The sequence below is a fragment of the Macaca fascicularis genome, chromosome 17 (assembly GCF_037993035.2).
Source record: "Macaca fascicularis isolate 582-1 chromosome 17, T2T-MFA8v1.1".
NCBI classification, from domain to species: domain Eukaryota; kingdom Metazoa; phylum Chordata; class Mammalia; order Primates; family Cercopithecidae; genus Macaca; species Macaca fascicularis.
This window is the reverse complement of record NC_088391.1, coordinates 39,845,737-39,863,306: the sequence shown is the minus strand read 5'-3', so window position 1 is coordinate 39,863,306 and position 17,570 is coordinate 39,845,737. Positions and strand designations below refer to the sequence as shown.

At 33.1% G+C, this 17,570-nt stretch overlaps 1 protein-coding gene across 12 annotated transcripts in view; it reads right to left on the bottom strand.

Annotated features, from left to right (window-relative positions):
• Positions 1 to 17,570, bottom strand: part of TDRD3 (tudor domain containing 3) — a 199,526-nt gene that overhangs the window by 140,950 nt on the left and 41,006 nt on the right. For 8 of the 12 annotated variants that reach the window (XM_074021591.1, XM_005585951.5, XM_065533311.2 and 5 more), the window contains 2 exons: positions 15,368 to 15,452; positions 10,047 to 10,112 (listed from right to left, as the gene is read on the bottom strand). The exons of the other annotated variants lie outside the window; for them this stretch is intronic. In XM_074021591.1, the coding sequence (XP_073877692.1) occupies positions 10,047 to 10,112; positions 15,368 to 15,452 (151 nt within the window). The remainder of the gene's footprint in view (positions 1 to 10,046; positions 10,113 to 15,367; positions 15,453 to 17,570) is intronic. 12 annotated transcript variants of the gene reach the window in all.

Here is a 17,570-nt window from a genome sequence, read left to right as displayed (position 1 = left end):
CAGAATATAGACCAATGGAACAGAACAGAGTCCTCAGAAATAATACCACACATCTACAGCCATCTGATCTTTGACAAACCTGAGAAAAACAAGAAATGTGGAAAGGATTCCCTATTTAATAAATGGTGCTGGGAAAATTGGCTAGCCATAAGTAGAAAGCTGAAACTGGATCCTTTCCTTACTCCTTATACGAAAATTCATTCAAGATGGATTAGAGACTTAAATGTTAGACCTAATACCATAAAAACCCTAGAGGAAAACCTAGGTAGTACCATTCAGGACATAGGCATGGGCAAAGACTTCATGTCTAAAACACCAAAAGCAACGGCAGCAAAAGCCAAAATTGACAAATGGGATCTAATTAAACTAAAAAGCTTCTGCACAGCAAAAGAAACTACCATCAGAGTGAACAGGCAACCTACAGAATGGGAGAAAATTTTTGCAATCTACTCATCTGACAAAGGGCTAATATCCAGAACCTACAAAGAACTCAAACAAATTTACAAGAAAAAAACAAACAACCCCATCAAAAAGTGGCCAAAGGATATGAACAGACAGTTCTCAAAAGAAGACATTCATACAGCCAACAGACACATGAAAAAATGCTCATCATCACTGGCCATCAGAGAAATGCAAATCAAAACCACAATGAGATACCATCTCACACCAGTTAGAATGGCGATCATTAAAAAGTCAGGAAACAACAGGTACTGGAGAGGATGTGGAGAAATAGGAACACTTTTACACTGTTGGTGGGATTGTAAACTAGTTCAACCATTATGGAAAACAGTATGGCGATTCCTCAAGGATCTAGAACTAGATGTACCATATGACCCAGCCATCCCATTACTGGGGATATACCCAAAGGATTATAAATCATGCTGCTATAAAGACACATGCACACGTATGTTCATTGCGGCACTATTCACAATAGCAAAGACTTGGAATCAACCCAAATGTCCATCAGTGACAGACTGGATTAAGAAAATGTGGCACATATACACCATGGAATACTATGCAGCCATAAAAGAGGATGAGTTTGTGTCCTTTGTAGGGACATGGATGCAGCTGGAAACCATCATTCTTAGCAAATTATCACAAGAACAGAAAACTAAACACTGCATGTTCTCACTCATAGGTGGGAACTGAACAATGAGATCACTTGGACTCGGGAAGGGGGACATCACACACCGGGGCCTATTATGGGGAGGGGGTAGGGGGGAGGGATTGCATTGGGAGTTATACCTGATGTAAATGACGAGTAGTTGGGTGCTGACGAGTTGATGGGTGCAGCACAGCAACATGGCACAAGTATACATATGTAACAAACCTGCACGTTATGCACATGTACCCTAGAACTTAAAGTATAATAATAATAAAAAAAAAGAAAAAAAAGAAAAAAGAAAATTATGAAAAAGGTGAAAAAGAAAAAATGGTAGTAATTGAGTAGAAAAACAATTACTCTAATTCATATGTGTATTGGTTGGTAACCAGATTTATATAAGTAGAACTGAATTGGCTAGGAAAAGAAAAACTATATGTTACTCGTTTTCCTAAGCTGTCTTTTTGAGGCTTAGTCAGTCATTGGGAAAATGTTTAGAATTGTTTCTTGCTATTAGTCCTCATTTTATGTATGTTACCCTTCAATAAGTTCTCCCCATTTTAGTTTTCTAGGATTATTCATGTGTATTGTCTTATTTGGCTTTTGCTATATATTTTAACTTCGTTGTTAAATTTTTGTATTGTATAGTTTCTTTGGTATATCTTAACACCTATTTTTGAAAATATAAAACTAATGAGTTGAACTAAGAAGTTGAGAAAACAAGCAATGAGTTCAAATCAGGTAGAAGAAAAATAAATGAATCAAACTAAAAATACAATAACAACATTAACAAGTTTTACTGTAACAAAGACTAATGAAATTGATAACGGACAAGAGTGATCAAGAAGCAAAGAGTAAAGGCACAAAGCAACAATTTAAGAAATGATAACAGTAATAAGAGACATATATATTTTAAAAAAAAAGAAAAAGAAAAGAACTAAGGACAGCGATCGAAATGTCCATAAACTATTAGGTTGGTGCAAAAGTATCTGTGGTTTTTGCCATTACTTTCAATGGAAAAAACCGCAATTATTTTTGCACCAACCTAATAGTAAGTGGAAAGACAAAACGTGGTGTATCCATACAATGGAATATTACTCACCAATAAATAGGAAAAACTATCAACATATGCTATGTTATAGATTACCCTAAAAAATATTACACTAAATAAAAGAAGCCAGATACAACATATATATCATGTGATTCCATTCATGTGAAATACCAAGAAAAGGCAAATTTATAGAGAAAACTTAAAAGAATACACAGAATAATGTAAGACTGTATTATTCTTATTGTAAATGGTGTTTTAAAAATTGTATCTGGAATAAAAATAGAATATATAGGAATAATAACATAATAATAACTGGCAGGTGACAGAATTACAATCAATATGCAAATATCAGCTGCCTTTCCATGTACCAGTAACAGATGGAAAGAGTAATTAAAAAAATTTTTAAACACCATTTACAATAACAAAAATAGACAGATCCAGGAATAAAGCTTACAAAAGATGCACAGCCCATATACTTCCAATAAATTATAAAACATTATGGGAAAAATAAATGAAGAGATATATCCAGGGTTGTGCTGGAGCCAGCTCATAAAAGCTCACAAGAACTTTTTATGTACATTTCTTCCTAATTCCCTGTTCAGTGATTTCATAACATAGCTTATAATCAGTCAAACAGGGAATATTTATACCACAGAAAGTGGCAAATGCTATGTGTAAGGGCTCTTTTTTGCTCTTCAGAGATGTGTTTTACCAGAATTTCACTGGTAATATCATATCACATAAAGATATCAATTGTTTTTAAGCTAATGTGCAATTTCAGTCAAAACTCCAACATGATATTTTTAAGTCTTAATCGTTTGATTCTAAAATCTGTATTGGCAGGGGAGAGAATGGCGTACGGAAGAATAATGTATTTTACAATCACAAGATCAGAAAATTTTGATCATTTCAAGTGTCACAAAAGAAATGTCTCAATTGAATCTCATATACAATACTGAAGGTAACATAGTTGATACAAGTGCTTTGCAAGAAAATTTAGCATTATCTTGTAAAGTTGAATACTGGCCTAATTCCACAATGCAGTAGGGTTCCATTCCTGTTTATATTCCTTAGGGAAACTGTTACACGTGTGCAGAGGTGTGTTGGTAAAATACTTCTGGTAGAAGGACAGGGGAAAAGCCACTGTAATCTGTAATTTGTGCCAATTTCCAAGGCCAACCACAACCATCAACTGTATGTTATTGTACTCTAAATTGGGAAAAGATGCCGACAATCAACTTCATGAGCTGGAACAAGCTGGATCCAGCACACGGCAAGCATCTAACACTATGCCTTGTACCAGTGATCTCAATGGCTCTGGACATTTACTCTGGCACTCCTGCAGCTACTACTCCAGAAACAATCTTGCTGCAGCTTCAACTATTACTGACAGGATTCTCCACAGGTCCCACTTTTTTGTGTGTAACTGGCCCAACTCCAAGGCAGCTACACCTGACTAGCATAGCTGTAAAGGAGGCTGGGAGAAAAGTATCTGGCATTTTCTTCTTCTCTACCACCAAAACTCTTAAAATGGGAAATTCCCCCAAACACAAGGAGATAATTCAGGTTTTAGGAATTACAAATATCCACTATACTTATCTTCCATGTATTGTTACCAGTCAAGATCTGTCAAGCTTTATTTTCCATTCTTTAGTTCTACTACAAAGGAGCTTTTTGTGTAACAGAAAATATTAAATATAGTGTGTGTGTATGTGTAATCTGTGTGTGTATGTGTGTATGTATCGTATAGCTATTAACATAAGAGTTTAAATACGCCCAATACAGGGCATCTACCCACTATTCCTTCATTGAAAATCACATCTCTAAAAGCTAACAGTCTAGCAAGAAAAGCAAACTAATACCCTCACTAAACTGAAATGGCAGCCCCTTTATTGTACACACCTTTGACATAGCATTTGTTTCACTACATTGACACAGCTGGTTTCTCAACCTCTTATTAGGCTATGTGCTCCAAGAAGAGAGAGGCTGTCTTGATCTCTGTATCCCTATCACTTGGCACAATTACACATTCAGACACTGTCTGATTAAAAAAAAAGGAAATTTCTAGTGCTTTAACTATAATTTACTTAGCACTTCCTAGATACACACCAGAAAATGTTGCATGATCTTTACATAAGTGCTTTAATTTACCTCCAGAAATATAAAGTACATTACGATTACTTGTATATACTAAACAAGAAAATTAAGGACAGAGGGTGAAGTACTTTACCAGTGGTCACTCAGTAAGAGGCAAATTAGAATTCCTATTCAGATCTATCTCATGCCAAAGCCTGTTTTTGTAGTGCATATTCTAAAAGTATGATAATATTTATTACATACTAAAAACATGTAGGTATAAAGGGCAATGAGAACATTCAAATTTAAAAATTAATTATGCTCAAAAGAGGTCAAGAACATTAGAAGAGAAGGGTCACACCTCAGTTGGAATCTGAAAAATAAATAGCAGTTTGTCTGACAGCTGAGGGAAGGACGCTCAGGTGCTATAGCAACAAAAAACTGTGATCTTAGGGAAGGTGCAATTCTCTTATCTCTAAAGTAAAAGGGAAGGCTGTAATAGTTTATATTTTCTGTGTTGTTCTGAATATTGTATAGATAATACATATAAATTATTTAACATGGGACCTAGCATAGAACAGGTCCTCAACAAATGACAGAAGAAAAACAAGAACAAGAATAAGAATTATTAGAATTCACTAAAAACCAGGGTTCTCCTAGGTAAGGTAGGTGCTTGTGCCAAAAAAGATCAAGAAGGAAGCAGATGAGAATAGCATCAAGAATATTGAAAGAAATAGCTTTAGGGAAGGGAGTACCTAATCCTAATCTCAAATTTTTCAAATGATATTCATATGCAGCAAGGGAGTTTAAGTGGAAAATAAATAATAAAATTAAAACTTTCTGAATTATAAATATAGTGGTATATTTACTAGAAGATCTACCCCTTAGGAATTTTTAAAACATTTAACAAATTCCTAATAATTAAGAAATTGACAACATAATCTTGAATAGGTTTTCGCAAACTTAAGATTCCCTGAAAGTAAAAAGCCTCAATTTAACCCTCAAAATAACAGTAGGGCATATAAATTGCTCGCATTCAATCATAAAGTAATTATAGCAAATGAATACAAGAAAAGTATGTGGGACTACCAGCCAAAAGTAACACTTTTCCCAATGTATCATTGGACAATTCCCACGTTTCTATTCTTCACTTCTCTAACTTTTTGTTCCTTGGAACCAAAAAGAGAAAAAGGTAAGTCAAATAGTTTATTTTTCAATTATCGGGAAGAGTATCTATTTAAACTCCACAGAAGTCCTATTAGTAAGTACCAATAAGGACTTGTAAATAAAGCATAAAAGTTTTAGTAATCCATTTTTTCTAAAAATACAAGTAAATGTTTAATTTTAACATATAGTTCACTAAAAGAAGCAAATTGTATTACTTAACACAGACTAAATTAACATATAGGAAACCTATTATCTTATTAAATCAAAAGTTAACACTTTTTTCAATTCCTTTTCTTTTTAAAAACATCCGATTTCTAGACTATCCAAGGGCAAGAGAACCTTCACTTTCAATTTTAAGGCAGTGAAGCCATCTTGTGGTTGATGTCAGTATTGCTGAGGTTTTGAGACCAGTCACTCCTATTTGGGAAAATTAGGTCAATCATAGTTTTACATTTAAAGAGGTATATACAACATGTCATTCTTAGAACTTACAAAAAAATAAACACAGAACTGAAAGACTGTACAGTTAGGACTCCATAGTAGTACATAAGGTCCTCAAGTAGCTGAATTAGTAACAAAGTATTTTGAAACTAATCTGTATTTTATAATTAACTTTTAGTTTAAAAAGCTACAGCAAAATATTAAAATTGGAGAAGAATATTAAACAGTTATACTTCCTTTTTATCGTGACTTTTTCCATAATTTTTAGCTTACAAGCTGCTACAGCAGTCCTAGGACTTTGTAATATCCGAGAAAAACAAAGCACACCCTGAAAAACTCAGAAAATAAGTTGCAAAATATGGCTTCCCTACCACACCTCCCTCCAGTCACAATTTTTACAGTTTTTGAATCAAATATGAAGTACCTATAAGAAAATCTGGAAGCCTGGAAAAAACTGTCATCATCCAACTCTCACCACTTTTTGTGGAGAAAAGACAGAAATTGAAAAGTATGTTAAGAAGAAAATGGAAGAAAGAGAAAAGAACCCGAGCAAAACTACTATATTAATTAGTAATAAAGTTACTTCTACTTTTTGCCATTCTACCTTCTCCCAAAATAATCAATGATAGTAGCAATTACTAAGACTTTAGTTTCAAAGCTCGGGACAATGCCTTTCTGAAGGCCTCTGATGTGTTTTAGAACAAGAGATGTAAATTCAGCATGTCCGGGAGTAGCTGTCCTTTAACTGCAGACTTACAATCTTGCTTACCTGATCACAGATCTATCAGTTCTCCAATCTCCCTTTCCATTCTCAAGTTCCCAAATGCTGAAAACAGCATTATCTAAGTCTTATTAATTACAAAAATAATAATACACACTGTGTGATCATTTACTTTGGGCTTTCAGGAGATGAAGTTTGAAGACTCCTCTCTACACTCCTTTAATCTACTTCCAAAAAAAATTACTGATTTGTCTTGGGCAAGCTCCAGTGCATTGTATTGAGCCTCAGGCCTAGTGAATGAGATTCCAAGGTGGTTGGAAAATACATGGGTGAGGCCCTTTCAAAGGGACCACACAAGGTTAACAGAGGCAGCTTCTACTAAGATGGCACCCTCCTCCCCGCAACATGTTGCTTTTTAACTCTGCTTCTTAAATATTGGGCCAAATGCTCTCCAATCCTCACTCTCCTTTGGCTTTCTCTCTCAGAAATGGTAATTATCAGATGGGCTTGGAACTTAGTAGAAACAGTCAGAGCTTGCTTTAATTCTACCAGAGACTAACCGACCTCAAGTAGTAGAATTCTGCATGGGGCTTGGGGCCAAAACCCAGACAAAAATGATTTGCCAATTTGCCTTACCTTATTCATTGAATCCCCTTGAAGATCTCTCAGTAACAAGATACCCATAATAAGGATTCATATATTCTTAGACTTCCAAGACAAAAATACCATCCTAAATTGCTCATAATTCTCGAAGTTTGCCATATGCATTGTGCTGGATTTAGCATTATCTCATTTAGGTCTTCAATGTTGTAAGGGAGTAGTATTTAAATGATAAGGAAATTAAAATCTAGCGAGATTAACTAACTTATGAAAAGTCACAAAAACTAATAAGCAGGAGAAAGAAGATTTAAATCCACGGCAATGACCCTATGTCTGGATGTCTCCAATCTGTTCCTGATCCCTATCATTTAATGCCCCTCCACCCTCAATCAGAAACATGCCACAACCATGCCTCCTCTGCTTCTTGAAATAGTCTATCATATATTTTAAGTTTTCTAAGTTAGTTTTTGGAACATTGGTTTTTAGTACGCCCTATTTGAAAGATCACTAGATAACCCAGTTTTTTCTTTCTTTCACTCTTTTCTAATATAAAAAGAAAACTAGAAAATATCATTTTATACCAAAATCTGGCATGGTCAAGAGATAGGCAGATTACTTATTCAAATATTCTGTTTGCCAAATGTTGTCCTATATCTTATGCACAGATTCAAACAAAGTTAATTTAAACAAGAACTATAACTTACATAATGTTAGTAAGTGATCAGTAGTGTCTGATTCTAGAGTCATGCATTTATAGTCATCATTAATGGTAAAATGCTGGTTAATAAAAGTATTCCAATGAAGACATAAATAAGGAGCTTTTACTACATTAGTCTTATTTTACTAACAAAGAAACCAAAATAGTTCAATTCATATCTAAAATATATTCCTTGAATATTTACTTTGGTTTAAGATAGTTACATTTTTATTTAACATATGGATTTTTAACTAAAGACAAACCAAATGAGTAATTTCTGTGTGTCAACTTCTAAAATGTTTATTTAAATTATTTTTCAAAACATCTTCATTAATACGGTGAAGACAATTATTAATAATGTGAGAATAATATATATTCTTATATGACATATAAGAATAATTCTGTGAAAAGGCCAGGCACGGTGGCTCAGACCTGTAATCCCAGTACTTTGGGAGGCTGAGGTGGGCAGATGACTTAAGGTCAGGAGTTTGAGACCAGACTGGCCAACATGCAGAAATCCCATCTCTACTAAAAAATACAAAAATTAGCCAGGCATGGTGGCGTGCGCCTGTAGTCCCAGTTACTAGGGAGGCTGGGGCAGGAGAATCACCTGAACCCAGGTGGTAGAGGTTGCTGAGATCATATCACTGCACTCCAGCCTGGGCAACAGAGCAAGACTCTGTCTCAAAATAATAATAATAATAATAATAATAATAATAATAATACTTCTGTGAATAATAATTCTAGAGAACTGTTTATTAATATTGTATTGGAAGTATGTAATGAAAGGAAAAAATATAATCAATGAGGAAGAGCTAGCAGAGATAACAAATTTTTGTTTCATGTGAAAACTTACATTTGCATTAAGAATGTTTTAAAAGATAAAATTTGACACAGAATAATCTAAATCAGAAAGTTTTAAGGTTATTTTTCTTCTTGCTAGCTACATTCAAAGGAAATCTTAAAGAGACCACTGTGCAAAATTTTTAAAAGTAAAAACGCTCTGAAAGGGTGAAGGGAGCAGACAAGAGTCTCTGTACTACTATCCTACGAACTTGTAGCAGAGGTCAGTTCTCAGCATCTTTTAGGACACACAGAGAAACCAGAAAACCAAGAATCAGAAAACTTCAAAATTTTAAGTAAAATAATGTAAGGATGTACAGACACTGCTTTGATATTATTTACTTTTCCTATAGAGATCCGTTGCACTCAACAGACCTAGTCGAGATTGTTGCTTACTTTTCTAAATATGCTTCCTAGAACTCTACATCTCCTGGAAACCCGTTCAAAATGCAAATTCTTGGATTCCATCCTAGTCCTACAGAATCAGAAACTCAGACAGGAGTAGAAGTGGTTTGAGGTCCAGCAATTTGTGTTCTAGCCAGACCTCTGGGAAATTCTGGTGCACACTGAAGTCTGAGATAGCCACTATAACCAAAAGAAAAAGAAATGTAAAGAAACTGGGGAGGATTCTAAGAACAACAGAGATGAAAGAAAAGCTTGAGACTGAGAATAAACAAAGGAATCAAGATAGATGGCTTTAGCAAAAAGAAATGTGTGGCAGTGACATTTATGTCTTCACGTATATAATTATTCACAAAGGAAGGTAACCAGATGTACTCCATTTCTCCTGACGAAAGACAAAGAAGACATGGACTTTAACTTGCAGGGTAAAAGTTTAGGTAAAAATATAATTAAAGTTTGCTGACACAAAAAAATTCATAACACGAATACATATGTGTGTACTGCAAAATGATTGCAATAAACAAATGCACAGCTTCACCAAATTGCTCCTAATACTTTCCTAATCTTATATTTGTATATAATAAGCTCATTAAATAAACGTTAACAGTTTATTAAGGTAACTAAAATAAAAAGGTAAATAAAATTGAAAGATAGGAAAAGGTAATTGTAATGAGTGCCAGTTACATCTGGTAAGTCTCGCGGTTCATATAAGGATGCCATAGCTAAAATTCCTGAAACAAAAGGTTGTGTTTTTTTAATGTTGAAAAGTCAAAAAAGTTTAACTCTTAATAATTTTCCATTGAAGTCACCATAACAATGACTTTGTGACCTGTTCACCTCCAGAGTATTTTGCAATTGCAGTCTTTATTGACAAAAAATAATTCCAGTAATTTAGTTCACATTTATTGTAGTTAGCATAATTTAAGAAGTTATTGATTTTCTTTACCTTTTCTACCTTTCCACTATTGATGTCACTGGGGAGGAATTTCTTGCCAATTGTTCTCAGATCTGTCTAAAATAAAAATATTATTATTAAAATGGAATTATAGAAAAGAGTAAACTTAAAGCTAATCTCATGAACAAAAGATGAAATTACTTATGGTTGGTGAAACAAAAACTCAGTTTAACTGGTCATGAAATCTACATGTATTATCAATCCTTCAAGTAATCCTTCAAATAGTCCCATAATACGTTGTTTAAAGTTTACCAGTAAGATGAACAGCAACACATAAGGCCTTAATCCTGGTCATATTTCTTTAAGTAACCTTTTTCCTTACTAACTCTTCTCTACTAAAATCCAAAACTTAATTCATGTAAATTGTAATCTTACTAAAAAATATCACATTCCAAAATCAAATGAGAGCTTTTGAATACATATACATAGCATATTTTTAAAAACTGAATCCCATATAACCTTGACATTACATAAAAACATATCACCCTATAGGCTATGATATCTGTAACATAAAGCTACATAACATACAATATCCCAGGATACAATACCACTGGAATACCAAAGAAGTTATAGTAACCTTTACTATAGTAATTTCATTTGCTTAAACAAGTTACAGAAATAGAAGTTGGTAAACAATGACTATGAAAATGCAGAAGTACCTGCAACTCAGCAAGGAAAATATAAGAACTAACATAAACAAGGCTACAGCATTCACGACATTAAAAAAGAAAATTCTGACTACACAATCTACCTAAAAAAACGGAACATTTTAGGACTGTGTCCTCTTCAGAAAGTGAAAATATAAAGGAATGGTAAGAGACTTGCTCAGAGGAAAACTCTCAGTACTCATAAAAAAGGCCCAATTATTTAAACTAATAAATTATCTTGATGCTTGAGATAGTGGATTAGCATAGTAACTGAAGCTGGCTGTATTGTTTTATTTCTCCTTATAGTAAACAGTAGCTCTTCATCACCTTAAGAACAAGATAAAAGGAAACAGACTTAGAGTACATTTAACCACATAAATTATAAGGGAAAAATTTTTACTTAAGAAGAAAACACTAGATGATTAAAATTATTGTGATGTGAAATGAATACATACAGAGGGGCAGAACCACCTTCTTTTAACACCTACCATAACAGAATATCCTCCTATTTGAAATATCCACGTGGTCAGCTCAAGAAATGAGAATATAAGTTACATAATCCCCACAGATTCTTTCCAGTTTTTTACTGCTGTGATTCATAACTTACTCTTTAATGTAACGCAGGGATCACTCAAACTAAAATTCACTGAATAGAACTGCATGGCAAATTAAAAGCCAAATCCAGACTCGTGTAACAGTGCTTTAGGCTTATGCTTTTTGCAACCTCAATCCAATAACAGAATGAAAAGAAACATAAACTGTACCTCACGTTGTACTCCTTTTCACTTGGAAAGTACTGAATAACATAGGGGTAAAAAAATACTTTCTTACCCCAGCCTTCCCTATATTAAGATGGTTTTAAAATTAAATGTTAATAGATGTGAAGCACTCAGTATAATGACTTGCACAGAGTAAGCACTCAATAAATGTTAGCCATCCTGTTTATGTTAGTGAGTATAAAACATGCACTTTTTAAAATCATCTGAACATACATAACCATCATATCAATAATGTAACTAACAGTTCATGAAAACATTTACATTATTTTGAAGTCACCCAAAAGCTGAAATATTTAAATATGAATGAGAAACAGAATACATACAAATGTTATAATATATCATGGTCCCTCATTTCTGGTTTTGATCAATAATTATGAAATTTCATTCAAATGAAAATGAGCCATCACTGTAAACAAGCACTAGACAAAAATCCTAAATTTTGATCCATCCCAACCGTAATTAAACAATCATATGATCTAGGACACTGTCACTAATTCTCTAAACCCAGTTAATTTACTTTTCTATAAAATGGAAAAACACCACCAACCCTATCTCACAAAGTTATTGTTAAGCTAAAAAAAGACTACACACTCAAAGTTTACATAATTTCTAAAGTGCCATACATATATATAGTATATAGGCCGGGAGCGGTGGCTCAAGCCTGTAATCCCAGCACTTTGGGAGGCCGAGACGGGTGGATCATGAGGTCAGGAGATCGAGACCATCCTGGCTAACACGGTGAAACCCCGTCTCTACTAAGAAATACAAAAAACTAGCCGGGCGAGGTGGCGGGCGCCTGTAGTCCCAGCTACTCGGGAGGCTGAGGCAGGAGAATGGCGTGAACCCGTGAGGCGGAGCTTGCAATGAGCTGAGATCCGGCCACTGCACTCCAGCCTGGGCTACAGAGCGAGACTTCGTCTCAAAAAAACAAAAAACAAACAAACAAAAAAACCATATATATAGTATATGTCCTTAAATATACAAATGTTATTTTGATGTATTTTTAGCAAGATGAAAATGATCTACCAAATCTTTAAATGCCCTAAATTCATACTATAAAGACAATTTTATTATTCAGATGCCATTATATCAGGATTGTTAGGACGATGACTGGGTCCAATAATGCTGTTATATTGAACAACAAAAAATAATAATACAGGAAAACTTTTAGCCTGTAAAATTTTAAAAATAATTTTCAAAGCATCTACCTACCCACACACACATACATATGCACATATAAATACACACACACACACACAGACACACAATCCCTATTTACTTAAGTAAATGCAAGATAATATCTATTCGGTGAATCATTTTATATTATACAGAATCGTAAAAGAAATAAAAATATAATTTGTTTTTAATTTTTTACTAATGGATAGTGATCAGTAATTTAAGACTGGGCTATCATTAAGTATTTTTCTGAACAATTCCGGTAGTTGAAAGTAAAACTTTCATGCTGGATTTCAATGTCATTTCGTAATATTCTTACTCCCCAATTTAAAAAGCAAAAATTAAAAACATTCCTTTTCAACATAAAAAGCTAAGCCTAAAAGTTACATAGCAGATCTGAGGCAGCTATCTTTAGAAAGGCCAGCTTACAAGGTTAGCCCCAGGCTGGCAGCTAGGGACTTTGCACTTGGACCATTCCCTAACTAAAAATGTAGTTCACTGTATGGATTATTCATATAAACAATATGATTTATGGTGGACATCTGTTTTCTGGGAGGGATCTGAAATTCTGGTACCTTTGCAGGCAGCCCAATAAAGGCCTTAGGTATTAGCCTCCAGAGGGCTTCCCTGGAGAGAAACACTACATATATGTTACTTTAGGGTTCACTGTTAGATAAAGGAACAAGCTCAGCGTGTACCCCATAGAAAGAAGACAAGAAAATTTGTTGATGGATTATCCTCCCAATATACAATTAGCTATGCATGTGTGCGTACGTACATATATGTACAATAAGAATCAATAATGCATGTCTTTCTCAACTAGTGGTTAATTTCCCACAATCACTCAAAAGTTGAAAAAAATTCAACAGAATACTATAAATGCCTAAATTTTATTAATAAGATGATAAATTTGGATAGATAGATTATTTGTCTGGTATAGGCTTCACCCTAATCAAAAAGCTTTTTTCCTATCATATGGCATCACAGCTTTGGACTGTAGTATTTAACCATATATTTCAGGGAAAATATAAAAGACAAATTAACTCATTCAGATAATAGTCAACATGCACCTCTTATGAGCACTGCACAAATGCTTCATCTTGATTTATTTTATTCAAATTTTCATACCAATTATAATTTATTGCTATTTACCTAAGCACATAAATAAAAAACCCCAGCAAATTGTCAAAAAATCTCTTTCCTAGAATCTTTAGAAAGTTTTTCTTAAATAAACAAGAAAATAGAGTCCTTTATAATATTTTTAAACAATAGAATTAACTAATTTCAATGCAAGACAAAGAAAAATAAAGTTTTTAGTCATAAATAACATGCCTAATTTCTAGCTAATTCTTACTATTAAAAAATTAGTCTTTTATTTATTAAAAACCTAAATACTTAGCTCAGAAACCAAAATAAACGATCTTTTCTTGTTAAATAAAATTCAAAGAAGCTGAAAAAAAAATGACTCAGTTTAGGACATAAATTTTATCTATTTAAACCTAAGTTTAATTCTATAAATATAAATTTAAGTAATTTTTTTAAAGTTAGATTTATACATTTATTTATATTTTAAATGTTCCTTGTGCCCATCATTTCTGCTTTACATTGATTTTGCAGATATGATGGATTTGTCAGACTATAGTTCTCTTAGAAATTTCATTGACCATATATCATAGTACATAAATTTGATTGTTTATAGCTTATTATAAAGCTACAGAGAAAAACAATCAGAGGGTAACTGTAGGAATGAGAAAAGAACATTTGTTTACTTACTTTTTTTTTTTTTTTTTTTTTTTGAGACAGAATCTCGCTCTGTTGCCCAGGCTGGAGTGCAGCAGCGCAATCTCAGCTCACTGCAACCTCCACCTCCCGGGTTCAAGCGATTCTTCTGCCTCAGCCTTCCGAGTAGCTGGAATTACAGGTGCACGCCACCACGCCCGGCTAATTTTTGTATTTATACTAGAGATGGGGTTTCACCATATTGACCAGGCTGGTCTCAAACTCCTGATCTTATGATCCACCTGCCTTGGCCTCCCAAAGTGCTGGGATTACAGGAGTGAGTCATCGTGCCTGGCCTGTTTACTTACATTTTTATTTCAAACAATTTTTATAACTCTTGAAAAAATCCAAAAGCCAATCCAAGTATGGAAAAAAAAAAAAAAAAAAAAAAAACAGCTAGAGGGTTGGGTGGAGAAAGAGTTGAAAAGAAATATACACTAAAACATTAACAGTAATTATAAGCAGATTTAATTTTCTTATTTTGATCTTCTATTTTTTCTGAAATATTCCACAATAAGTATTATTTCTATCATTATGAAAAGTTATTTCGAAACAATAAATACCACTGTCAAAAAGCTATAACCTAGCTAGAGTTTCTATGTAAAAGGGAATTCATTTTAATGAATAGTCAGTTTTTACTACTATTATATAGCTACTATAAATGTTAAAAAACGTCTGTAACTGATCAGTGGATGAAAAATAGGAATGTTAATTTCATTTTTTCCTTTTTCATTGGATTTTGTATAATAGATACTAATAACTTGCTAATATGAGATTACCAAATTCAACAAACATCACTACAACTTAAAATGGAAAAAATAAGAAAGATGTTCTCTATATTCATTATCATATAACCCAATTTATTCTGAGACTTTTTTATAAATATAGCTTCCAGATTTCAAATGTTTACAAGTTAATAAATATAACCTACATTGAGAGCAATCAGGATGATGTCATTTACATTGACTTTGTCAGGAGAGCTTGTGCAAGCTTCAATGCCTTCATCTGAAAGATACCTGTTAAAATAAAATATATGGCTTAATATTATCTAAAATCAAAATTAACCAAAATTCTTTTCTTAAGTCTACATGCAATTTTGTTTTCTACTATAAAGTGCTTCTGCTACAAATACTAGGGAAAGAGTCTTGGATATGGATTCCCTGTTTATTTACTATTTCTTACAGAACCGATGAACAGTACATACTTTTCTTTTGTACCCTTAAAGAGATACTGTGTTAATAAGATTATTCATATGCTTTCTGAGAAAAGCTATTTAAATGTCAATATACTTAAGGAATGTATAAGCTACTCTTTGCTATTATACAAATATAATCTCGACTAAAGTATCTGTTAATACAGTAAGCTCTTAAAAAGAGATTGAGATGTGCCATAAAAATAAAACTAAAATCAACACGGTTTTAAACTCAGTACAGCAGAACTTCTCTGTGGACTTTCTCACATTATCTTCTCAAGTCCCCTTTCTTTCACATAATGTTCTCAAGGATCCTTCAATAAAGAATATCAATTCCAATAACATAAAGATAGGCAACTTTTTACAATACATCTTTTACTTTTCCTATTTCTTTTCAGTTTTTTTTTTTTAACTCATTGTCTTATTTGCCCTTTTTTCTTTTATCCAGTCCAAACCAACTATGCATCTGTCAGAGACAATTAATTCAAGAGTAAAGAGATTATTGAATCCAAAGGAAAAAAATTCATCTGTATCCATACCCATGAACATTTTGAAACTCTCTGATAAACTCAACAACTCTGGAATCAACCATCAAAAAGTCCACTTGTAAAAACCCTGATTAATATCTCACATTTTTTATAATCAGTATCAACCCCTTTAACCAAAGAGCTAATGGTACCATCATCACTGCAGACATTCTTTCACAGTTAAAAGGATCCAAGACTGCTAGTCTAAGAGATCTAACTCAAGCTTATTTTTGATGAACAGCAATTCCACCATCAACCCTCAACACTAGACTGATTCTAAGATACTTATCAAAGAAAACCTTGCCCAGAAATAGCAACCAAAAGAAGTGGCTTTAAGAAATAGAGAATAATTTCTCCAAAGTAAAAAAGCAAGTGAAAAGAAATGTGAATAGTTAGAACAGTACAGAAGAGCAATAGAAGATTAAAGTAGATAAGCCAATGAGCAAGATCAAAGAGGTAAAAGTCAGAAAAATATATATTTAAATCAAACCAAGAATGTTAACAAAATTAGGTACTATTAAAAGTTTAAGACAATGACACTGCTGAACCACAATGATAAATGAAGTCAAGTAGTTAAATGGGTGACAGAGAAAATACAAGTATATAGATGAGTCAGTAAGAATGAATAGATGGTAGGGAGGAATGACAGTATATAAGTGACCATGGAATACAAATATCTGCAGTCAATTTAGATGGTTCAAATATTGCTTTAACTCAAAATGGCTATATTAATTTCTTTATTATCCTGTTAATTTTTCACGATTTATAGTGAAAATAGTTAACTTTGCACTATTAAATAGTTAATTTTTTTCACTATTAAATAAAATTAAATTTTCACTATTTGTCCAACTGTATCTGTAACTCTAATCATCTTACAAATTCACTTTCATAAATATTATGCCCCTCTTAAGTGAAAAGTATTGTGTGAAATCAGTAATAATATTAGTAAAATGATGAAAATTAAACACCTGCCCTCAAGAAGTTTACCATCTCCTATACAGCATAACACAATACATAAACAGCTATCATACAAGGCCAAAATAACTATAAAAATGTTATAGGGGTTCAAAGAGGCTGTTGGATGGGAAAAAGTACACAGAAAAGGAACAATGTAATCAAAAACTTGGAAGTGAGTAAGCGTGAAGCACCTTCTAGGGATAATATCCTAGAGCTTTCTGACTGGAAAATGGAGAGGAAACAAGAGATAAGTATAAGTTGAGACCAATTTTAGAAAGCAACACTGCACAAAAGGATATGGGTGATAAATTAAATTCTGATTGACTGATTACAAAAACATAGCTTTCCAAGCTCCTACACAAGAGGGAAACAGTACGCAATGACTAATAGAATATTTTGTTTTCTAGAAAGAAAACTGTAGAATTAAAGAATTATAGGATGTCAGATGAACTAGAATA